Consider the following 26,477-nt stretch of genomic DNA (forward strand, 5'->3'; position numbering starts at 1 on the left):
TCACTGTGGATAAAAACCCTGCTCAGCATGCCCCAAAAATGCAGTTAATTCAGTTATTTCTAAATGATACCTTATTTATTATTATATTTATTATTATTATTCTAGACATGGGTTCTCCCCTGCTGGAAGTCACACGGTTTATTCCTGTCCTGTGTAGGACCCGGTGTCTCTAGGAACATTTCCCACCAGTCTCAAAATAGGAACAGGGATCCAAGAGCAAAGAACTCCTATAACCAGTGTCTTTGGAGAAACTATCAAGATGTAAAACAGTTTCCAAGGCAGGCTTCCTTCAGAAGCTCTGTTTCTCTTCCTGATGCAGCATTCTCTGCATGGGCCCTTGGCATGCCTTTAAGTTGCCGTTGCTACAAAGCAGGTTTTAAGTGTGAGGTCTGGATTTTAAATTAATATTTTCATTCTCAGTGTTGCACTGTTACAAATGGCTCTAATACAGCTGAAGTATCTGCTGTTCCTTTCACCATTGCCTCATTGCTTTGGTTTGGAGAACTAAAGATATTCAGGTTAAGTAACCATTGTATACCATTCAGTTTTAATAATGAAATAGTCTTGTGCGTTTGAGTCATTTAAATGCAGGCATTGTTTACATTAGCACACATTAATTGGTGTAACAATGTATGCTTTTTTCATTTTACTATTTTCATTTTCAATTTGCAGCTACTTAGGTTGTGTTAAAAATATATATGGTCCACGCTGATCTTATTTATGGCTCGTTTACCATTTTTTCTTTCATTTTAATAGCTATAAAAGGTAGAGAGCTGTCCAGAAAGCTTTTTACTTTAAGATTTGTCAAAAGTACATATAATTTGATTTCATTTTCAATATCAGAAATAATTTGAGCCATAAGAAGAGGGGACACATATGGGAGTAAGATGAAGTCCATGTTGATCCTGTTGCTATAATACTATAATGTAGCTAACAAATATTTTCCACTTTTTACTTTCATGAAGTTGTACAATGCAAAAAATTCCTGAGATGAAATGTGATTTTTATCGAGAACTAAATTTAAGAACTCACTTTTCTTTCAAATAATAGGTCCTGTGGATCTTTTGTATTGAGTTTGCAACAATATATAGTACTTCTGGCATGGGTAACAATTTTCAGTGGAAACAGATTATGTTTCCAGCACCATCATGTGTTTATTTCAACAATTGCTTACTCTGGGCAAAGGGAAGAAGGGAATTGCATTCAGAAATTACAGGAAAGGTATTCCTTCAAGTGATTCAACATGCCTTATAGAAATATGTTTATCTAGTAATCTTCTTACTGATATGCCTTTTAATTTATTTATTTATTTAATTTATGTGTGTATTTGCATTCTTGAAACTTATCTCAATCTGAGCTTTCTGGCATGTGCTTTTGTCTGCTACAAATTGCATCCTTTCTGCTCTGGGTGATGTTTGTGTTCAGAATGAAATGCTATGCTATGCATGGACAAAGATATCTGATTATCTCAACATTTCACAACTACAGAAGTTTATAATTACATTCAATCTCATATAATTACATATTAACTCTGTATTTTCAGAGTGCAGTTGGTTAAACATCTAAGAACCACACAGTACGTTTTAGCAGTAGTTAATTGGCTACAGAGTTCATTTCTCTTGAAAACATATTTTATGGACATGCAGAAGTTAAGTGCAAAGACTTCAGGGTACTAGAAAGACTTTTCACTTCAAGTACAATTATAGTTTGCAAGTAGACAGTCTTTGTTCTTGATGTCTTAACTGCATCCTCCAAAACTTACGTGAGTGCAGTGGGACTGTGAGACCCATTAACAATATACCATTAGCAGATCCTACTTTGCTCACTTCATCTCTCCTCTTGCCTTAACAGTATCCTTGATGAAGGTGGCCATTTCCATAGATAAAACAAGGGTATCAAAGCAGATGTAAGACTTCATTTCTGTTTTCCCTTTGTGCCTTCTGCTTCAGGAAGCAACAGACAAAAGCAAGAAGGCTAAGCTGTGAAAAAAGCTAGATAGGGGGAACACATGAATTTCATCATATGTTTTAAGGTAAACAAAGTTAATTTGAGTATTGAGAAGTAGAAACCCTACATGTCCCACATTTAGATGACTGGAGGGGAAGGATACAAGCACAGAAGGGAACAAATCTTGACCAGCTGTAAGGACACAGGGCCACCTTTGGCCCAGCAGTCAACACCATGACCGTGGTTGGGCCTTAGTGTTTGTCCTGAAGTACCAGAAGCACCTGCAAGTAATGAGGTCCCAGTTTAATATCCAGCAGTGACTTCAGCGAGCACAGAGGGTAACATTACATTTCCATTAACCAATCATCACTCTCTTTCATGGATGTTTTGTTAATTTTGGTTTTGTCTTGTCCCAGTGAGTTCTGTTACACGAAATTATGAGTGACCACTAACAACGCATATGAAATGCTGGAGGTGCTACATCTTGAAAAAGCATGATGATACTAACAGTATTCTTGCCTGCTTAAAAAAACAGACAGCAAACAAAAACACTATATGGCATGCAATAATCATAGAACACATTTTGTTCTTGTCTATCTAAAGAGATCATCAGAAGTGCATTGAGCTGGGCTGATTAAAGTGGGAATAAACCTTTTTAAAAGTCAAGAGATAAAAAAGTAAACCCTAGAGATTAATTATAGTTGTATTAATAGTTGTATTAGATTTGTTTCTGTTTGTTAATTTTAATTTCCTTTACAAGATTATTCTGTACTTAAGATAGACTGTTTTGGGTTATGTCTCTATCGGATAATAATTACTGCAAGTCATTTCCATTCCCAAATCATACATATTCAATGAAAATAGAAGTGTGTAAGAAAAAGGTTCATACTATTGAGAATTTTTAGAGTTTATTTTCTGTTCTCTTACGATAGAAACAGAATAGTGGAACTAAGAATAAAAAACATTTCTCTTCTTCACAGTCAAAAGCTAAGTTTCAAGGAGCGGGTCCGGATGGCCAGCCCACGGGGTCAGAGCATAAAGAACAGGCAGTCATCAGTCGGAGATCGCCGGTCCCCAAGTGCCGACATTGCCACTGACGGCAGCCCCACCAAGGTCCAGAAGAGCTGGAGCTTCAATGACCGCACCCGCTTCAGGCCATCGCTGCGGCTGAAGAGCTCACAGCCCAAACCTGTGGTTGATGGTAGGAGTTTTTTGTGCCTCCTTTTCCATCAGGCTCTTCTCAGCCTTTCCAGACTGCTCTGACATACGAGCATGGTGAATGCAACCCATGTCTGGAAAGCAGACAGAATCTTTATATTGGGATGGGGTTACCAGAAGGCAATAGCCTGCTGCAAACAGCATGCTGACACAATTTTGCTAAGTATGAATCTTGTATCAGTGACACAGAAAGAGTTAACGGTAGAAAAGAGGGAAACACAGGTGGACAAAATGCATCCCACATATTTGGCTTTCACAGGAGACCTCTTACTGCCACCAGGGATACATTCACCTGGCAGAAAGAGATATACCAGCAGGCGCCTTAGATTTTATTCCTTAGCTTTGGGGTGTTGTATCAGATAGGTGAGATAGGTGGCCTTAGCAAACAAAAATAGTGTTACTGCTCTTATGTATTGCCTTCTAAAGAGTATTTTAGATGTGGGAAGGAACATCGCCTTTCTTTGCACCCTGCCTCACTGAGAAAATGAATGCTTCCCCTCTCTGCTCTCCTTGCTGAGAAAGGTTCTTTCCAGCAGTCAAATAGCAACTGCTGAGTCAAAGATCATCATCTATAAAAGTTTACTAAGACAGAGGCATTGATTCTTCTAACCAGAAAGTACTGCCACTAGTTACAGCAGCCCTCTGGCAGGCAGGACTTGAGGGCTGCAGATGAGTCCGACCTCCTTAGAAACATGTTCTGCACTGGACGATATCCTCACACAGCTTTGGGTGGGACACCTGCTCCAGAAGACGTAGATGTGGGTTTCTATGTTCACATTTTTTCCCTATTTATTAGTATTTTGTCCTTTCCTGTGGGTCTCTTGGGAGGAAAATAAGGGAAATACTGTCTGGCTATGAGAGGAGGCAGTGATGACAGCTATATGGAAAAGGTACATTGTAAATCATTTGTTCAGAGTAAAGAGATGCTACTTTAAGCTTCTTCTACAATGCTTATCACCTATGTTATGTCCAAATTTGTGGTCAAACCATCCAGACAAGAGCGTAATTTCATTGCTCACTTCCTTTGTAGAAGTTATTATCACAAACACCTAGGTTGCAAAACAACCACTGAACTGAAATACCCCATCTCTTAGCTGACAATGTCCTGCACAGCACATCTTGTCAGGAAAAGCCTGGGTAAATAAACCTTTCCTGAAGAACAAACGAGACAAACAGAAAGTCTTTTCTAAGGTCATCTTTCCAGGCAAGCCCTCCTGTGTGGAGAGCTCTTGGATGCCTGAATCCCAAATTGGCTGCATTACAATGAGCTCCTGAGAAGTACCAGCCACTGTTCGGTGTCCAAGGAGCCCTCTGGGTCACTCACCAACCCCTGCTCCTTTTTGGGGCATAAGACATGGCTCATGTCCCACAGAAGCCACATAACCTGGGGTGTGTGATGCCTGCCTGGTTTCAGACTGTCATGGAGTTCTGATGATCCCAGTGCTCAGAACTGGGAAGTGAGGGTACCACAAGTATGAAAGTACCCTCTCTAAATGTAAGCTTCTCATGTAAATCGGTTAGTGCCAGTATCTGTCAAAATACAAGCCAGAAATAATTTCATATGTTAAACTCCTGTAACTTGCACTGAACTGAAAGTGAAGTGAGAAGAGAGCATTTTGTTGAGCATACTCCCAGGGTATCAGCAGTGTGCCAGTACCTCAGTCCGCACCTCGCTCAAGTATCTGCTTACTTTTTCATCAGCCCATTTGTCACAGAAATACTTCTGACATATAGCCCTGTGGTTTGTCCTGTGTGCGCTGTTGTTTATAGCAGTCATCTGCATGAGAAGATCACACTCATTCTTACTGTCTCTGTTTGATGGAAAAGGTGTCATAAATGGCACTTTGGGTATTTCTGTAGATAAAAGATAGTAACAACAGAGACTTCACTGTCATGAATAAGCTCTTAAAGATCTTCCCACTCCCCAGGGTGAGCCCAAGCTGTTTCCTTGTAAGCAGTTTCCAGCTCCTTGTCCACCCTTATGAGCTAGAGCCAACAGATATGACTGATTTCTCATCCGTGGCAGGAGGAACAGCCTCCATTGTCTCCAGCTTTTAGGCAAATGCCAAGTTTCCACTCTGGGACCCAGTCCAGTACTTCTAGGACTGGTCTCATCAGGTCAATTTCCACCGTGCTCACGGCTGAGAGGCAGCTCCCTGCTCCTTTACCCAGTCCACCTTTTTTTTCTTTCCATTTGTGTTATCAGTTTGATAGTTTGGCACACTTTGAAAAGATCTGGAGACTATGTATTTAGTTCAGTACTTTTTAATTTTTTACACTGAAAACACAGCATTTTCAGCATTTTAATAATACCTCTCAGTTGTCAAAACCTCCAGTTCTTTTCTAGAGGTATTCTGCGGCCAAACAATTGTTTTGGTCTGCTGATCTTCCAGCCAAACTAGAAGCCACCATTCCTAGTCAGTACACAAAACAATACCCTTGAGTGGCTGGTTTTTCTGGGGTTTCTTTTCCCTTTGCAGTAAGTTTAAGGGGAGAAGAAATTACACTTTCAAAAGACCCTTCTGACAGAGGCAATTTCGTACAGGTTCTCCAGTCCAGGGTCGAACAGTTACATCAGTAATCCAATGAAAAAATAAAAGGCTCTTGTTATGAACTCTGCTTTTCAAAAGAAAAGACATTCAGATGTTTGGAACAGGATCCCAAAGGCAGTGGCCATAGCACCAAGCCTATTGGAGTTCAAGAAGCATTTGGACTACACTCTCAGACATAGAGTTTGATTTTGGGCGGTGCTCTTTGGAGCCGAGAGTTGGACTTGGTCATCCTTGTGGGACTCTTCTAATTTGGGATATGGTGTGATTCTACAATTTGCTTGATTTTTGTTGAGCTGTATGGGATTTAGCGTTGTAAGCTATCTTCACTTAGTGCAGGTGTAGCAGGAACTACCCTCTTTATGAAGGTAAAGTTTGCTGAACTCTTCAAAAAAAACAAAGCAAATGAGCAAATATTACTTATGTAGGGAGTTCAAAAAGGAAGTGAAATCTTTAATTGGATGAGAGCGATCTAAGGCAGATAGTCAATTGAGAGATTTGGCAGGATTGACTAAGTTCTAATAAAGGATGTGGCTGGAGTCTGGGCCAAAACAATCAGAAGAAGACTGCTAGAAAAAGCTAAACATGAACAGTTAGAAACTGTCATGTAAAAGAAGGTTTGTAATCCAGACAGGAGCTTATGGAGGCAGCAATTGGACAACACGACTGAAAATGTAATAGCTTTTCTCTTACACCATGTGTTAACAAAAGCTTACGAACACTCCCCTGCTGCATATTAAAACCATAGGAGAAGGGTTTCTCGGCAGTAAAGCAGAACGCTTCAGCTGGTCACAGGCATGTTCTAAAAGGCATTTTGGTGTGGGAGACTTGGAGCAGCATGACCGAAACCGCTGCAGAAATGCCTTTAATTATGGGTAGTGACAACCTTCTGAAACTGCCTGTAAACCTTCTATTGCTTTTACCAAAGTGGGCCTGGCAACTGCAGCAATTATTTCAGCTACATATGTGCATTTGCAAATTGAATCCAAACCTGAGAGAGCTTTGATGGCTGGAGAGATCTTTGGTGGCATGGCTGCAGACACTCTTAACAACAGTGCAGGGGAGCTAAATTAAAAACTAAGACTTATGTAATCTGATTTTAAAATTACATCCGGTCTCCAGTGAAATGTGCGTTGCAGCTGCCAGAACTCTTGCTGGAGATGAGACCCTGCAAAAATTATTAAAGGTGCCAGGATGCTGCGTTTCCAATCCCTGTTATCAGTTTAGAAGGGAATTATCACCTCCAAGCAGATTTAATGGAAATCTTCACTACTAAATCTGTGAAGGGCTTGGGAGTACTAAATAGTCAGGCTTCATAAAACGTGAGCTTGAAATGATAACAAGAATCATCTGAGAATATTTTACCAAGTGGTGAAGATGTAGACAACAGGCTAATAGGGTCATGCCAGACAAAGCCTTCCCACAAGAGCTGCTGTGCTGCAGGGGTGCTCCTGCAGCTCACCCCGATGAGCTCAGAAGCCTTGGCTGAGCCCTGACCCACACGACCCACTCCTGTCCCCATAGCCTGCTCATACAGCATGGCTTATATCCCTACACACCTAAACAGAGACCCCAGCTAATCTGTCAATGGGGAACAGCCCCCAGTACACCAGAACTGCTGTGGAGAGCACTTCCCTTTCCAAACATATAGTTGAGCTTTTTTTCTTCTTGCTTCTTTCTGTGAGGAGCAGAACTGTCTCCTGCTTTAATCCTACTCCAGTCTTGCATGGCTAAAGCTTAAGGAATGAGCTGATATTATGTTGGGCATGAAGTCCTCAAGAAGGGACAAAAGTGCCCTTCTGTACTTGTACGCCACTGTCCCATGATGGTCATTGTGCATTTGCTGTATGCTACAGATGTTGTGTGGCTGTTTGAATAAAGCATCAAAAGTGTTCAGCACCAGAGATATTGCAGACATTTTTTATTTGATTAATTAAAAAGGACTCTCTAAGGGATTATTTGATTTCTGCAGTATCCCTGAACATTACATGCTTGCATGACCTCTAGCCTTTCACTCCCTACAGAGTACTTGCTCAAAATCCACAGGGTAGAGTATATTACAAGAACCATGGAAAGAATGCAACTGTGCATTTCAGCCCCCGTGTCCTCAGTTACTACTGTATAATTTATGTATTGCAAAAATGACAGGCTTTCCTTCCAGTAGCGCAAACATTTTGACCTCGTACATGGTTCACTTGAGGTGGCAAAGGTCCTTCGTTTAGTTGCTTCTGCACCCCCTTTAGCTTAAATTTGCTGATTCAAAATGAAGCTGCATGATGTGAAAACCAAGCTGCTCTATTTGTACAACACATGGTGTGACGAAATAGCATTTTATTTGCAGTATGTCAATTTGTGCTGGGTGGTACATTTACTTTATTCTGATCATTTAACTCCATTCATTATAGTTGCAATTGTAATTAATTAGGAATGTCCTATAAAATAATCTAGCAATGAGATCTAAGCTCTGAGTGCATAGGTTTTAAGCAATTACTTTTTTTTATTCTATTCCTGTCAAAGTCCTCTCTTTATCATATGTGATGAGTCGCCTGCCGTACACCTTTACTACCTGAACTGAGTGCTCAAGTGTGGTCATGATAATCGGGTGGTGATTAGCAATCTCATCTCCCAGGACCTGTGTTAGGACTTTTGGACTATTGGACTTTGTTCTACAATGACATGCAAAGAGAAAGGAAATTAGGAATGATATTAAACTCATTAGCCCACAATTGTAGGTCTTATCACATATCAAAATATAACTTCTTGTGTGCACTGTACATAAAATGTCAGAGAACTGTGTCCAGTGCTATGATGGAGCACTGCAACAGGCTGCACAGAGAGGGTGTAGAGTCTCCTTCTCTGGAGATGTTCAAGACCTGCCTGGACGCCTACCTGTGCAACCTGGTGTAGGGAGCCTGCTTGGGCAGGGGAGTTGGCTGGATGATCTCTAAAGGTCCCTTCCAGCCCCTACAGTTCTGTGTCTAAAGGACTAACTACAATCATTTGTATATGTGAGAAAAACCTACACTTTTCTTTCTCTTCTCACGTGGCATTCTAAAATTGCTGGCTAGCATGCCGCTGTTTATAATAAGATCACCAATTTTAACTGCAGAATTGTTATGTATGTAATGAATTGTCTTTTGGAGGTCTCCTGGTTCTCCATATCATCGCTCAGAATGAACAGGACTCCTTTTTAATTAGGCCGTGGGAGCTGTTCCATGAAATATCGCCAGTGCACAAAATTTCTGAGAAGTTAAATAATAGCTAAAGATAGTTAAGAATTGCTAGCAGGGAATGTTAGAATTTTAGCTATTTGGAACTTGTATGCATTATATGATAACAGATATAAATTAGGTTTCTGGCCTTAAAAATTGCATTTACAGAGGTGTAGGAGTTTAGGAGTCTAAATAACTGTACTCAAATTGTGTGTTAAAAAAAAGGTCTAAAAGTCCTAACTTCTGTTTTTGCCAAATATGAGGGTTATTAGAAATCTTTTCACTGATATAATGTTTGCTGGGTAAATGTTTTATACTGCTATACTGGTAAAACTTCCTATTGCACTATAGCTGCTGGACTCCAGTTCTGATATCTTCATCTGCCCCTTGTCTGGAAATCTTTGCCTCTTTAATGAGAAGAGAAAGAAGGAAGAGATGAGTTATGCCTATAGCACTGCTTTATTCCACATGGATACTGTGTAGGGTTGAGGCTCAGGATGTGCGTGAGGCAGAGGGAGTTCTTTAAATCTGGTGCAGTGATGCTGCTCTCCTCCTTCAAGGAGGCATCAGTTTCAGATGTCTTCAAATGTCATCATCTTTGCTCCTTCTTCCTTAATTTCTCCAATTGAAAACCATTTTATACTACCAGGATTTTCGTGTCTCTTTTAGACAAGTATTAAACAGTAAAAGCGAAGAGCAAATCACGGGAGCTTACTTGTCCTGCATCCTTCCTTCTTTAACAATTAGAAGAAAGCTTTCTAGTTTTTTTTTTATTATTATTATTTATTTCCAGGGATCAAGAAAATAAATGCATGATTCACTCCCTTGGGCCTCTTTTTTTTTTTTTTTTTTTTGGCTTCTGCTCTGAAAAGCATGTAAACATGTGCTGCTGCCTTTCCCTGTTCAGGGAAGCTTTGGGCATTCTTATCGTTAAGTGAGTGATTAAGTTCCATCCCAATTAGCGTTGCTTTTTTCAGTTTCCTACGGAGCTTAGCAAGCAATCACGGTGAAATGATTTATGTGAACTATTTTTTGAAAGAGAGTCAGCTTGTTGATGCAAAGGAAAATTTGAAAGAGCATCACTTCTAAGGGTAGTGATGGAGGCTTGTGTTCCTGCTGCAAAAAACAGGAAAATAATGAGAGCTGGCGAAGAACTGAGAAGCTTTATGAAACATTTAAACAAAGTTACTAGGCTGAGTCACATTTGATTTTGATTAAGGGAAATTATATTAACTGTGTGAACGTAAAACATGAAGGTGTCTATAGCTAGGGTAGTATTTTGAGGGAAGAAGTAATTGAGATTTTGTGAAACATTCTATGTGTTGTGACATTTGTGGAAATACTAAAAATTGAGGATATCACAATATTTTAGAGAATATGGGCTAAAAACCTAGCTTTTCACAGCAAGTACTGCAGGTAAAGAATGCTACTTCAAAGGCAGTGTAAAGCGAAGTGAAATGCCCCTATTTTATGGGCATTCTAGGCTTTAACAAGGGGCTTGTATGTCCAGCTGCCCCTTCCAGTCTCAACAGTTATGGGTTGTTTGAACCTCAATTCCTATGCTGAGTTCTGGATTTCCAATATTAGTTTCAAAGTATCAAAGAATCACAGAATCATAGAATGGCTTGGGTTGGAAGGGACCTCAAGGATCATGAAGCTCCAACCCTCTGTCACAGGCAGGGCCGCCAGCCTCCATATCTAATACTAGACCAGGCTGTCCAGGACCCCATCCAACCTGACTTTGAACACCTCCAGGGACGGGGCATCCACAACCTCTCTGGGCAAGTATGGCTTGCTGTAACTCAGCCATCTGTGAAAATTAGGCCAGCATCTATTTTTCACTTGAAGTCATGCATGAGAATGAAAATCATTCAGGTGTTTTTTTTTTCAAATCAGTGCTTTTTTTTTTTTTTTTTTTTTTTTTTTAATCAAGTTGAAGTAAGACTGTGCCGTAACATGAATAATTGAGGGTCGTCTACACACTCTTGACTTTGGGCACCTATTTGTATTTTGCCTTGTCTAAGAGGTGAGTACTTAACCTCAACAAAATCACTTAGATCACCTCAATCTAACAGCTCAAGTCATCTCCTGCAGATTCACAAGAAGGCTGTAGCACATCTGTAGGCTTCAAAAAAAACTAATGAAAGGGTCTGTGTTGGGATCGATGCAGTGCTGACAGTGTTGAGAGCATTACCATAGGGCTATTCATGGTGTCTGCACAGGCACTTATTAGTGTTGGACTGTTGATGTTAGCATATGACAGTTCCAGAAAACAAATTAAAGACGGGAGTAGAAAATATTTCCTGTTCTGTTCAATGGGCACATAATTGCTCAAATATTACTGACCTGACATTGAGAGCACGAAGCTATGAGGGGGATCAGAGCAGTGGTACAGTTTTCCCAATTATGATAAAAGGATGTTTGATACACGCAGATAATAAATCAAATCTTGCACATAACTTCTGCGCAGAGTCATATGAAACGCAGCTACATACTCATAATTTTTTTGTTAGTGACATATAAGGTTACAGAACAGTGTAATTTTTATTCAGTTCATTTGGGATGATAATAACTGACGAGTTTGCAAGAAGAATGCATAAACACTGGGACAAACTGGGAAATAGCCATATAATTTTAATGACTTTAATGCTTCTTTCTGTTTGTCGGTAATTGCTTACTTGCCATATGTTAATTCAGAGACTGCTGTTAAGGAAGAAAGGAAGAAATTAATAAGAGGCAAAGACAAGACAATGACCCAAATAACACTGCAGACTGTAAGATATTCACAGCTGGCCAATGAGTTGTGAAACAAATACCAGTTTAAATACACGGACAGACTGAAGCTTAGAATCAGAAGACATCTTAAATTGTAAAGATGCTGGTATTAGAAAAGAGGAACTGTTTCTGGGTTGTCCAACTGGCTGACAACCCTTCTTAGGTAGAATGCCGGGAGTATGTCTGAATGCTGTACTAAGAGACATTGCCAAGGCCAGATTCACAAGCTGCCCAAACAGCAGATTTGGACGGCTTAGTGGTAGGGGCTCCTGGAGAAAAAGCCAAGCTGTTGCTGATCCTAGGGAGACCTGGACCATACATGGACCCCAATAGGGAGCAGGAGACATGGCTAAGGGCTACAGAGATGGAATAAGGAGCGGGCGTGTGGAACTAAGTGCAAGCTGGCACTGGAGGACCTGCCTGCCCAGTTACTGGTGGGTAGGAACCTCTCTGAGAATAGGAGGCAGTACAGAGCAGGGCTTGTCAGAGGCCGTAGCTTAATCCTGTCTGGGAACTGGCAGTGATTTTAACAGCTGGAGCCATTGCAGGGGCCAAGCTGGCCCCGACCTCAGGGATGAACTTGAGAGGGACAGAAGTGATACAAGAACATCTCACCTCATAACTATGTCGTACACAACATGAGCTTCCACTGGAAAAATTCATCAGAATGTGAACTTCGAGTTCAGTGGCTTTTTAAGCTGGATATTTTTTTTTCTCCAGATTCTTACTATGTATTTCTCAAACCTTTCCCAAGTCTGCTTAGTATTAAAAAGAAACGTGAATGTTTCCCATATGAATCAAATAAGGTTTATAGCTTTTCTCAAGTTTTATTGACATGTAGTACTGAGCGCCTGCTATAATAGAGGAAATTCATGACAGTGGGAATATTAGAAAGCAAAAACAAAAAAGGAAGGTGATTTATTAGGAGCAGTATCTCTTCTTAAAGCTGGCTTAAATTTATAAGAATTTTCCAGCGTCTGTTTAAAGATTTTGCTGATTTTTCTATCCACATGAGAGCAACATGAAATTCTAATTGCACCACAGTGTACTCAGAACAGTTCTGCAAAGATATGCCGCATTAAGGAGGACCTTTTATTAATGACACTGCACTTGGCAGAGGACCCAGGAACTGTATCAGTGAGATAATCATATAGAAACATGTTTATTTTAAACTTCCAAGTTGGAGTCTCCTGTTTCACAGGGATTACATGGCTGTAGCTCTTCTGACCTTAGCAAAATTATCCCTAATTTACACCAGAGCAACTGATTTTGTTTACACCTTAGACAGCCACTGGAAATACCAGTAGTGCACAGAACTCAACTTTTCATATGGAATTTAGGGATGAGCTGGGAGATTTCAGCACTGGGAGGACTGGAGAGGCTAATCAGACATAAAACCTAGAATCACAGAATCCCCAAGGTTGGAAAAGACCTACAGGATCACCCAGTCCAACCATCCACCTATCAAAGAAAGGTAGTGTCACACTCAGCACCTTTGGGAATGCAGTTTTAAATACTGTGCATACCCAAAAAACCTAATTACATAATTTATTTTAGCTAACTATAGCTTTTGGACTGAAATCTAAATATTACTTAGACAGGAGCAGTAGAGAGACATATGTATTTTGTCTGTAAGTTAAGCAAAGTCAGTAGTAAAGCTTGTGTAAAGACAGTAAAAAGCACTCAACATAACTGAAGGCTTGGCTTGCAACAATAGGAAGAAAGGGAAGATACCAGTTGTGGATGAAAACTTCATTTTTATGATGTAAAACTGAATCATTTTAAGGTTCCATTTGATTGTGCAGTGAGTGTGATTGAAGACGCTATTACCTTGGCTATAAACCATCTCTGTTGTGTTAAGTTGATCTGTCAAAGATGAATTTTTTGTTATTCACAGTTACGGTAGATGTTCATCATGAATATAACAGTTCAGCAACAGTTGAAAAAGCAAATATGTATTCTAGAGGCTAATGAACTAGGCACAGTAGGCTCTGCTTTGCCACAGGTAGATGGCCTTAACCAAATCACTTGTCTTGTATATCCCACTTTATGTTCAGTGCTAAAAACTGTCCCCTAGGTGCTCTTAAGTTTGATCAGGGGTAGTTTTAGTTCATGAATCACAGAAAGCATAGCAGCGATTTGTACTATCATTTCCTGTCAGAACAGTGCCAACAATGAAACTACCGCAACATAAGGTTAAGGTCTTGTGAGGAATTAAAAAATACCACAAGCTTATTTTTCAGCTTCTGTCCAAAAATGTTCTTTGAACTAATGACCTTTAGATTTTAAGGGCTCTTCTAATATTTTAGCGCATAACTTTTAAGGTCATATCTCATCAAAACAAATTATTGTGGCCAAATATTAAATCTGCAAAGACAATACAGCAATAGCGGTTCCAGAAAATGCAGCCTAGTAGAATGCTGTTTATTCTAAGATAGTATTCTGATTAGATTTAAAAGACAACATGAAATTTCTGCGCATTTCAGCATGATAAAGAATATTTTTCATCTTTAATTTACAGTCGTTGTGAAAAGGGAACTTGTGGAAATGTCCTGTTTTGGTCTGATTGTGGATCAAAATTAATTACAGTGCAGTCATCTGAAATGTCTAGCTTGCAGTGTTTTTGAGCCTCTGCTTTAAATAATAACATGAATATAGGTAGGGACATAAGACTGTAAAGAAATCTCCTTTGTTATTAAGGAATAACGAATCCCATCCTTTTTTTCTGTATTTCATACATTATTCTTACATTTTTCATTCTCTTCTAAGTAGAGACACTGAGGTGTTAAAATGCTCCTACCTTCTGAAATTTTTCACCTGGGAACTTGGACTTCATGCAGGTGATAAGAGACCGTTTGGGGAGGAAAAACACTACCCTCAAGACAGGTTTCCTCTGTCATTCAGTATATATGTCTGACATGGGCATCTTGCCTTCCTTCCTCCATTGCCATTCCTGCACATTGGGAGTTCATAAACCATCTTGGTCGTGCATCCTCCCCTTTTTTCCTTGAGTACTGAGATACACTGAGCCCTTCTGAGATTTCTAATTGATTCACAAATGGTAACCCTGCAGGGGCGATGTTAGGAAAGAACAGAGGATCTATCTTGTTCAGGCAAAGAAATATATTAACTTGAGTGCCTGTTGCAAAATAACACTTCAGAATCTACATGCCTGTGAAGCTGAAGGGGGCAGTTGATCCATGATGAGTGCCATTCTCTATTCATTCCTGGCAAAAACATACTTTGTTTATTTTTACCTGTAATGAAGTATTGCATCGTTGCACAGCCTTCTTAATAAATGAAATGGATCCTTTGTCTTAAAAGTTCATTGTGATCGTAAAAAAAAAATAGCAATTTAATATAACTTTAGCGTCTTCTGCTTCTTTGATTTATATCTGTTAACTCACCACTTTCCCTTAAGACAGTGAATGTGATTAAAAACACTGAGACGTCAGAATGCGACATACTGAAACTCACTATTCATTTGTGTGAAAAATAACAGGGCTTTCTTCCCTTCTGAATTTTATCATTTTCATTGGGGACTGCCCGGTCTTTCTATGACACAAGCCTAAATGCAGACAAGTACATCATACCGTTCATAAACTGATGAATCTTTTTAATACTTGATTTGTAGCCCCTATTTTTTTTTGCAGTATGACTGTGCAGGCAGCTAGAAAACACTAAGAAAGGCATTTTAAAATGCTTATTGTTTGGTCTGCTCTTGTATTTTGTAGCTGACACCAGTCTTGGAACAGATGATGTTTATGATGATAAGGGGTGCCAGTGTGATGTGTCAGTAGAAGATCTCACTCCTGCTCTTAAAACTGTCATCAGAGCAATCAGGTGAGTAGAAAATACCGAGTGAATAAATATTTCAGATTTCTGTAATTAAGGCACTAAATAATCACGTGTCAATTAGTTGAAATTATTACACGTCTGTGACATAACTAATGCTAATATGGTTTACTCATTGTTTCTCATCATCACTTCTTTTCCATTATCAACTTTTCAGTTTCCAAAAGTATTGTGTGATTTGGCTAAGAAAAGAAGGAGAGTAATGAGTGCTGGTTTCTAGTATATTTCCTTTAATTCAAATTATTGTATTTAATGTTGGTATAGCTTTACTGAATGTATATCGCCTTGCTTAGAAACATTACTTCCTTCAAAAGTTTACATTTTTATTGCATTTCCATATTCCTGAAACTGCCATCTGGCTTTTACTGCAACTTTCTTCTTGTACCAGCAGGATAATTACATTCATTCAATTGCCCAAAACCTTGCCTGCCACTGAAGTAAATACAACCCCAGTGATTTAAAACTAATCATTATCTTCTTTTCCAAGGAAGTAGAAAACTATGTTGAAACTTATATAATTACCAGTATTGAATGCTTAAATTTAGTATTCACCCTCCAGAGACTGCCAAACTTCTTGTACTGAATATTTTGAAGTGAAATTCCTGACAGGCAAACCTGCCACTATAAACAGTAAACTGATAAGCAAAGAGAACTCTGTCATCCCCTCTCTGCCAGCAGCAAACCTGGTGCTATGGCTGGGGGTTGCCCCCTGGGCCCTATATCGCACTTGTGCTCTTCTCTAGGAAGCAGGCACCAGCCAAAGGGGGTTTCTGCAAAAAAGTATGGAAAGGTGTTGTTTTCCTAAAGGGGGATTCTTCTCCCAGTGCTGTAAGAATGAATTCAAGCTCTTTATCAAATAATTTATACGATGGGAACCTGCACAAGCTGCTTGTATTTCCTTCCCCTTTTTTCCACTGATTGTCAGTGTAGACAGATAACTAGTAAGGCAGTTTCTAATTCTCTTCTGCAAGCCAAGGGAGCTTGACAGATCACTTGCAGATGTCTGTTCCTACCATCTTTCCAATCTGCCTGGAAATGACCTCACAGAACGTGTCAGATACCAGTTCCATGCCCACAGCCACTGCAACGGGCTACTTAAATGTCACTGCTGTGAACTGTCTCTTGTCAACAGTGTTTCAGCAGGTGACATAAATCCTTATATACTATGGACATTCAGCTACAAGGCAGACCTGTTCCGTTGAATGGAAAATGCTCAAATTAGGAACAGTCAGCATATATTTTTGATCTGGTTCCAAAGATGCTTGTCTGGGATGTTGCATTTTAAACAGACCGGTTGAATCCTGGCTCCAAGCGCACCTTGCCACTGTACCAGCAGGTGATACTAATGGCCATCTCATTCTTAATACTGTCCAAATTCTTTAAGACTTGATATTTTAGTACTAGCTGAATTAATGGGGCTTGTTTTCAAGGGAACCGCTGAGTTGTTTTCAGTGCATCACCTGCATCTTTTCACAGAATCTCAGTATAACTGAGGTTGGCAGAGACCTCTGGGTCTACCTTGTTCAATTTCGGCTCAGGTAGGGACACCCAAAGCAGAATGTTCATACTCCTGGTAGTTATCAGCTCTAATGGAATTCAAAGGTCATCGCTGGCAAACTTCCTCCACAGGGTCATCTAAAGAAATCTTCTAAAAATATCAAAGATGCAACAGTCTCATTGTTTCATTCATGCACTATTCAGCTTACTAAGGAGCAACTCACTTCATCAATGAAGCTGAGAATACTTTTGCATTTCCACTCGATATCAGTTGGCTAAGAATCTGTTCCATTTCTCCCTGCAAATGTTAGTATATCACCGTATTGTAAACATCATATACATCTTTCTTCAGTTATTACTTACTACGTCTTTATGTGAGATATTTAAAGCATAATATGCAATGATCTTTGGACTTTTGTTAAATGCTGTACCTTAACCTCCCAAATTCAAGAGACTGATAATTCAGTTCGTCAGATAGTTGATACTCCTCTTTCTTATTATTCAGAGTGTCTGTTACCTGACTACACTGGGATCTATGCAAACATCTGAAGAAGGATCTGAGACACTACATAGTAACTGTAGAATTTCAAGATGATAGCATCTGTCCATATGGAAACTTTGTCCCTCATTTTGAAGTTTGTTTTTAGCATCGGCTTTGAATTGCAAAGGAACAGGGGAGGGTGCAAGCTTTCCTTTCACGCTGGCATACAGGAGCAGATGAGGACAGGAGTTACTTGAATAGCTTCAATCAATAGGATACAAAAGACCTTAACAGCACACAGCAGAATCCATTCCGGCTCCATCACCTTCAGAAAACAGGACTCCCAGGCAGTCCTACTGAAGACCCCATTGCACAGACCTGCCCATAACCTTTCAAGCTGCCCAACTCCTTTCAAAAGTGCCCAGCTGAGCCTTCCCCGGTCAGATTTTGTGCCACCCCTTCCATCCCCTTTACTTCAGACTCGCTGTTTGCCTCCAACCTGAGACAGTAGGGAAAGTAAGGACAAACTGCTCTGTGCATTTGCGACTGTTAGAGGAGTAGTGTGGAGAGATGCATCTAACTCCAGGCCAGCAAGAGTCCTGCTCCCTGCAGATACAAGCTGGTCTCCAAGAGCAGTGCACAAAAGCAGTTCTTGCTAGCTAGCTTCTGTGTCAGCAGGTTTTGTTGCACTAATCAACTGGCTGAAGCCTTGCTGTGAACAAAAAGCTGTTCGTATCCTGTAGTCAGAGCTGCTGGAGACTCAGCTCTCACTGTTAGTTCACAATTAGTTCACAAGTATAAAAGAGAGACTAAGATAATTTGTTTCCATATATGGTAAAATCTCTGATCATTTTTTCATAGCATAAGGCAATAAGATCCGGAATACAGAACAACAGAAATGCTGAAATTATTGTATTATTTATGAAACACAAAGCTAGAAAGAATAAATAAATATGCAATAGGGAATAACTGCAAGGGCAGGAAGAGGAACTTGTTGACCTAGGAGGTCTTTTGTCTCTTTAACTCTAGTGACTGCAGAGATGTATTTTCATTTGTTGTTAATAGGAAATAATAATAAATTTAGCTAAATATAATGAAACATGAGAATTCCTGAGCTGATAAGCTGTGCAGCTGAATAGTCATACATATTTAATAGTTAAAGAAGGAAAATATGATTTTCCATGTATCTCGGGTCTTGGAAATGTTTCTGCTATCCCTATAAAAAGTCCTTATGAATTGGTTACATGTTGTTTCAGAATCCTCTGCTTCTTTTCATTCCCAATGCTTTGTATATTCTCTGCGCAGATGTGTTTCAGGATTTCAGCAAGGGCCTTTGTTGAGTCTTTGGGTACTACAGCATTAAGTTCAGGAGAAAGCAATGTCTTTGGCTCCTAGGCAATGGGTTAGTACAATTTAAGGCTTCAGAGAGGAAACAGTATTGACCCAGATGTCCTACACATAGTGAGTCTAACTCTTCACCACCTTTGTCTGTTTTATCTTCTCTGTATTGGATCCAGATATCTCCTGCATGTTGCAGTTTAAAGTTTTCTAGCAAGCTAAGGATAGTGGGATGGAAGAATTGGCACAGCTATATCTGTGTGTACCTGTTTTCCTGATGTAGAGAATGAGCAAACTGTGGGTATTTCATCCAATCACAGGCAGAATGACCTACCCAAATTTAATCCTTATGGCAAGACCTGTGTATGAGTTTGCCTGAAATCCCAATGCAGTGATGCCCCATTTCTTCCTGAGACTGTGGCAATGCTGACAGGATACAGGCTCAAGAAACAGCATGCACATATGACAGGGCTGCAGGGATGGTTAGAGATGTTATGACTTGGTGCCAGTCTCAGTGCACTTCATGGTAAGTATAATACCTTTCAATGATGCAAGGGGTGACATGAAAGGAAAACAAAATGCAACAAGTGCAAGAAAACGTATGCAACTTGCAAATCCAGAAAGCACTGTAATTCTCTACCAGCGATGTCCATCATGAAGGTCCAACAAAAATCGGTATTCTAACAATTAACAGGACGTGTTGGTCTAATTCAACACAAAATAATCTTTCTTCTCTTCTCTGGATGCATCGTTGGAAAAGGCTATAATTTATGGCTAATTCTCACCAGAAAAACAGTGGTACTGATGACCGTGACAGGTTTATAGAACAGTTTATATAACATTATATTTGAGTTACAAAAACAACACATTCCACCATGTGATCATACAGTGGTTTAAAAATAGAAACAACGTCTTCAAAAATGGTGAGACGTGCACAGTTTTGTTCTCCTGGGTTCATTCTTACTTTAAATTACTGCTGTTAGGTCCGTGCTAGCAGTTAGGGAATGTCAATAGCAACTCGACTCGTTTCTGACGAATCTTTTTTGCCCCCGTGTGGTGTAACCAGAAAAGACACACCATGCTCACCATTCTGATTGCTTTCTCTGTCCCTACTGTTTGTAGGCTAGAGAATAATTTTTGTTCATATTCCCTTTTATTTGTACAGGTGGGTTGCCCACTTTCATTTTTACCACACACCAGAGTAGGCCCCTTTTTTCTTCCAGAAGCACAAATGAAGGAAGCTCGAAAGTTTTTTATTCTCAATTCAACTGCTATCTTTGAATACACTCTGTATAGTTGTGATAAGTTTTCCAAATGGGTGTTCAAACCTATCAAGCTCAATTAGAAAGTTATTTCTAGATACTGAAAGACATTTGAGTTTCGTAAGTCGAGAGTAAATAACTATGGAGAATCAACTGAATTTAATAACCACAGAGCAGTTGCTAGGCTCCATTGCTGAAAGAGTTCATGTTTTATGTTACTTAATTAACTCATAGGCTTCTAAAGTGCCAGCTTTGTATAAGCTTAAATAAGCTTTTTTGTTTATTTGTTTTTGGTTGTTTTTTTTCCCCCACACTCTATTTAAAATTGTGTGTATGTGAAGCAAAAAGAAGTAAGCAATGAGGGTCTGTTCTAAACCCTGCTGAAGTTAATTTATGACCTAATACCTAAACCAGAAACAGCATAGTTACAACTTACCATGCTGCTTTTGGGGGGCTGTATTTGATTTCTGAACATTGCGATAACCAAAAAGTGGTGATGAAGGTTTTTGTGTGCATTGATTAAGATTAATAAAAAACAGTCTTCTGCCTCTTTCCTTGTAAAATCACACAGTTCTGATATATTACATTTTCTTCACTTATTCCATTAATCCACCATCTCTGCTTTTCTAAGAGTTTCATATTTTTCACTTTTATCAAAGAGCATGAGGTAAAAAATGGTGACCATCTAAACTGAGAGAATAATAACAAAAGAACAATACTTTCTTGTGTGTCAACTACATCCTTTGTGCTTCGTAACCTGAATAAAGAACTAGATTGAAGGACTGTTACAAACAGAGCACCCTGCCATCATCTGACAGCTAAAAGGAAAAAAAAATCCATATCCCACCTTCAGAGATTTTCAGATGTCAAAAGACACCAAATTCTATTAGTCTGTAAAACTATCTCACAATGGAAAAAAGGAAAATGCATCATCATCTGATATATTTGAAACTTGGTGGAGATCAGTCCTGAACTGTCAAGGTGATGAACTACTCTTAACAGGCCTTTTCCATTTTAATTTCTGTAATCGGAATCATATTTCAAGCTTTGTGGTAGTGGCAAGCAATCCCATTTTAACTGGAAGTTACCAGGACGGGAAATAACCTGAGTGCTGTCAGAAAAGGCTGATATTATTTGGAAGCACATTTGTGTATAATACTGAAATGAGTAAAGGATCGCTGTAAGTTAATAATCTGACTCTACGTATCATAACTTCTGTCCTAACTATACAAAATAGGGTTTTCCCGACCTTCCATTAAAACACTACTATAGGATGGTATTTGTTTTTTTTAATTGTTTTTTATTATTCTCTTACAGCGACTGAATGCACATCATAATAAACACAGTCATCTGCTCACTGGCATTTGGTTTCCAAATGTGTCATTTCTGTTCTTTCATATTTGCAATATAATAATCATGCTTCTCATGCCATAAAGAGCAACTCGGTGGGCATCCCATTTCCACAAAAGCAGCACAGAAAACTGCAAAGCTGTACTGAGACTTACTTAAATGTAAAAAGAAATCATCTGACAATATTTTGACAGTAGAAAATATTGCATTGCTTTGTAACCACTTTGAAAGTTAATCTGTGAAATGCTTCTTCCCCAGAATTATGAAATTTCATGTTGCAAAGAGGAAGTTTAAGGAAACACTTCGTCCGTATGATGTGAAAGATGTCATTGAACAGTATTCAGCAGGTCATCTAGACATGTTGTGCAGGATCAAGAGTCTTCAGTCACGGTAGGAAAACAGTAATTTCTGCTCTGAATAAGCGCCTTGTTGTCCCATTTGCCGTATAATGAATATGGATAACATTTAACAGTTCAGTGTTATATTTGGGTACAAAATGCCCATCCATGCTACAGCCCAGATACTAAACTGTGTGTGAAACGTATCTAATTTTGCCACAGAAAATAAAAGCCTGAATGATGAAAAAGATTATCCTTTATCTGAAAAGTTCATTCATAAACAAGGAGCATATGCTGTCAGAAGGATTAAGTCAACATTGCTAACTTCCCTTCTCCACAGACATTCTCTTTTCGCATTAAAGAAACTGGGGACTGCATATGAAGTATAGGATCAGAGAAATCATGTTCTCAGTTCCCAGCAGTAATAAAATGACTGTTGCATTGTGTGTTCCCCAGCAATTCCAGCTCCGGCTCTCCCAGTTGATGGCTAATTTCTAGCTCCCAGTTAGTGCCAACATAGAAAAGCTGTCTGTAAGATTATGTTAAAATGCTCCAAAATGTCTCATTTTTTTCCCATAATTTTCTAATATAATTGAGTCTAGTTTCTTTCTCGGGTGCTCTTCTGAAGTACCGCCATTTTAATACTCAATGTCTAGATAGAGCAAACATTTCCACATTGCGCCATTTTCAGGAATCACAGCAGCTTTTAATTTCTCTTACAGTGTTGACCAAATTCTTGGGAAAGGACAAATCACTGCGGATAAAAGAAGCAGAGAAAAGAATACAGCAGAGAATGAGACAACCGATGACCTCAGCATGTTAGGGCGTGTAGTCAAGGTGGAGAAACAGGTAGAGTGATCATCTGCGATCGTGGTTTTGTCTTGTTCTGTTGCTCTCGACTTTCGCAAAGTTTACTGCCAGTTTCAAATGATGAACAGGCAAGCTAACCTTCTCTGTTACCTGTTTCTTATATACAGCAACATAAAAGATACATGAATCATATTACTTCAGCTGCGTTCCGTGTACAGAAAAATAAGAATGAAAAAATTGCAGGTTAATGATTTTTTCCCTTTTTATCAGCTTGCTTATGAAAAACCTGTAGCTCGAAGGCTTTTGACGTTATTTTTCGTGAGTCAATAACTTGTATCAAGCTCCTAACATTTTTCTCTTCAGCAGTTACATTTTCCTTCTACTTGGGTTCCAAATATTTCAAACTGATATTCTGAATTATTCTTAAGCTTTTCCTCTTCTCCTGTAGGTACAATCCATTGAGTCAAAACTGGACTGCCTGTTAGATATTTATCAACAAGTTCTGAGGAAAGGATCTGCATCAGCGCTCACTTTGGCTTCATTTCAAATGCCGCCTTTTGAATGTGAGCAGACTTCTGATTATCAAAGTCCATCCGATAGCAAAGATTTGTCTAACTCTGCACAAATTAGTGGATGTGTATCCAGATCAGCTAGTGCCAATCTGCCTCGTGGCCTACAGCTAATACTGACACCAAATGAATTTAGCACTCAGGCTTACTATGCTGTTAGTCCAGCTATGCATAGTCAAGCAACGCAAGTGCCAAATGATGGACATACGACAGTTAACAACACATCAAACCAAATAAACCAGGCAACTAAGCCAGCAACTCCAACAACGCTGCAAATACCACCTTTCTCATCAGTGAAGCATATCAACAGGCCTGAGCCCGTTCACATAATTCCTGTAACCACACAGGAAAATATTTCTGATGTCACCGCTTGCCTTGTTGCATCAAAGGATAACGGACAAGTCGCTCAGCCCAGCGCAACCAAGGATCTCACGTGGAGAAAAGGACTGGATACGGAAGGGGAACCTTTGCTCTCAGTTAAACCTGTGGTGCAAATGGACTTAGGAAAATCTTTATCTGTACAAAACCTTATACAATCAACAGAAGAACTGAATGTACAGATTACTGGCAGTGACTCCAGTGGATCAAGAGGTAGCCAAGATGTATACTCCAAATGGAGGGAGTCAAAGTTATTTATAACTGATGAAGAGTTGGAGACAGAGGCAGGAACAGAGACTACTGAAGCCATCTCTCGCCCACTAGTGGAAACAGCTCTCTCCACTGACTCTCTAAGGACTGGAATATCAAGATCATCTCAAAGCATTTGCAAGCCAGGGGACGGTACAGAAGCACTCAGTCTGCTCCACGTCAAACTTAAATAACAGCTTGTAGGCTTTCTTCATTGGCTGAGTCATTCCTCCAGTCATACATACCAGAGCATGAACTATTTTGAAAGCCTTTTTAATGAGATAAAATCACAAAAACAGGATGAATCTGAAAAGCAGTCGAATGAGCCCATATCTTCTAGTTGCATGAAAATGCATGTTCAAGTGATGGCTAAAATTCAGATTTATACCTACAGTATGGCAGCCTTTCATGTAGTACAGTAGGTTTAAATAATGAATTGCCTACAAAGCTAATGCTGCAGGATGTATCAAAAAGCAAAAATTTGAGCATTTAGACCTAGTGCCGTTTCTACAGGGCGAAAGTAAAAATTGTAAGATTTAAAGCACTTTGCTTCTGAACTAATTAAATATATATATATATATATATAATGTCCTGATTTAGATGATAGTTTATGTTTACAACAGAGAATTATTTACAGCTGCTAGCAAGGTACCAAGGAAATCAGATACACGGGATTAGAATTGGCTGCCAGTTGCAAGATACACACATTAGCTCATCAGTAATGAATTATTTTTAACTCTGAAAAGCAGTATGATAATATATCCATCTGGTTTTTGATGATTTAGTGTTGTGGCAAAGTACCCGACACACCACTACTATCACGTTGTTCTTTATAATGAGAACGTTTTATTGTTATGAAAGGTTTGTATTCTAAGGGTCAGGGCTGGCCTTAAAAATGGATAAACTGGGTGACTGCACTAAGAATACAAGGAAATCTCTCCTTTTTCCAGACTCGCTGAGGAACTGTCTTGTGAATCTGAAACATTCTGGCAGCAGTATGTGAGGCAAAGATGCAGGCACCGCCTTCGTTGTAGAAGCAGTATTTCATTCATTTGAATAGCTGATAGTCCTCATTGCAGTCACAACCTGATGCCAGGACAGTAGTTGGTGAGGCTGGGGAGTGAGGGGAAAAAAAGAAGCTGAAATGGAGTGAAACTAAAGAGGACAAAACGGGGAAGAGGGAAAGACGACACAGTCAGTGAAGGAAAAGGAATAAAGATTGAGATGGACAGGAAGGGAAATGAGATCCCACAAAGTAAAAGAAGGAAAGAGAGAAATATATATATATTTAAATTCCAGCCTGTCAGTCACAGATAGTGAATGATGCTAGTTCTGAAAAAGCCATGGAAGCAACCAGAAATGGAGATGGAAGTAGGAAGACAACCCTACCTGAAAAAAACTGAAGGCAGTTGTTTTATTTATTTTTTATTTTTGTGTGTGATTTTTGTTTGATTTTGCTCTTTTTTTTTTTTCCTTTTTTTTTTTTTTTTAAATAAAATGTGAGGAGGAAAGAGAGAATTTGGTCCAGCCTTTATAGCTCAACACTTTCTCCCAGCTGCAGTCATTTCTTACAGGGTTTTCAGTAGAGGACCTTCAGGCTCTTTCCTCCTAAAACCTGAGGCTTAAAATTCAGGGCCGACATCAGACTGAGCATTCCTGCTTGATACATCCTCTTTTTTCTTATCCTACCTACACTTCGCTTCTGTTGAGATGCAGGAGCAGTGTTAGTGCCTATCTGCACATCGCCAGCAAGGCTTCACCACTGGAAGAACCCATGCAGAGTCGAACCAGGCTTTCATTTTTCTCAGCTGAAGAAGGTTTCTGTGTGTTGCCTCCCCCAAAATTCATACCCTACCCGCACCACAAGCTTGTAGACAACCTGACTTGGGCTCAGCTTCCTTCTAGCAGCAGAAACAGTGAATGTATGGGGGTGCCAGTGCCAGCTCACTCAGGGCAGTGTTTTCTCAAGGCCCAGACCTGCTGGGAACTTACTATGTACATCAAAAATGTCACTCCAGTCTTAATCATGGCTAAATGCTGTAGATTGTATTGTGAAGGACTTGATCTGTTTACTATGAAACCATTGTAATTTCTGCTTCCATATTTCCTTTACAAAAGTATTCCTGGATATTACATGATAACCTGATTATGTGAAAGTACATTCAAACTGTAGAGTGTATATATTGTGTCATTATGTGGGGTCCATGGATGGTACACTGTGCTCCACGGCTCACACCAGAGCAAACGTCAGCTGTTATATCCTGAAAGACACCTTGAAGCACAATTTCCTCACCACTGATTTGCCATATAATTTACCACGTTCAGCCTTTCCTGTTTTCTCTAATGTGCGATCTGGCTATACGAAAACCTGATTACAACAGTAATTTTGTGAAGATAAATAGATTTTTTTTCCCACATTTCCATTCATTTAACTGATTTGAATGTCTGCAGTTCATCCAGGCATATCTGAAAGTTCAAAGTACAATTCCAAACTTTAAAACTTAGAAGTTTTTAGGCTTTTCTTTCTTTTCTTTTCTTTTTTTTTTTTTTTTTTTTTTTTTTCTGTGTGGTTTATGGTGCCTTTCTTGCCTTTTATATGAAGCCTCCTGCCAGCCTAAGCATACATCTGCCCTTAGGTTCAGCTCAGGA

General features: G+C 39.4%; 1 protein-coding gene across 1 annotated transcript in view; it reads left to right on the forward strand.

Annotated features, from left to right (window-relative positions):
- Positions 1-26,383, forward strand: part of KCNQ5 (potassium voltage-gated channel subfamily Q member 5) — a 250,172-nt gene extending 223,789 nt beyond the window's left edge. Inside the window, exons 10-14 of the mRNA XM_072333173.1 lie at positions 2,928-3,148; positions 15,436-15,544; positions 21,743-21,874; positions 22,545-22,671; positions 23,081-26,383. Coding sequence (XP_072189274.1) covers positions 2,928-3,148; positions 15,436-15,544; positions 21,743-21,874; positions 22,545-22,671; positions 23,081-24,022 — 1,531 coding nt within the window. The 3' untranslated portion in view covers positions 24,023-26,383. The remainder of the gene's footprint in view (positions 1-2,927; positions 3,149-15,435; positions 15,545-21,742; positions 21,875-22,544; positions 22,672-23,080) is intronic.
- The last annotated feature ends 94 nt before the right edge of the window (positions 26,384-26,477 follow it).

Source organism: Excalfactoria chinensis, chromosome 3 (assembly GCF_039878825.1).
Source record: "Excalfactoria chinensis isolate bCotChi1 chromosome 3, bCotChi1.hap2, whole genome shotgun sequence".
NCBI lineage: Eukaryota > Metazoa > Chordata > Aves > Galliformes > Phasianidae > Excalfactoria > Excalfactoria chinensis.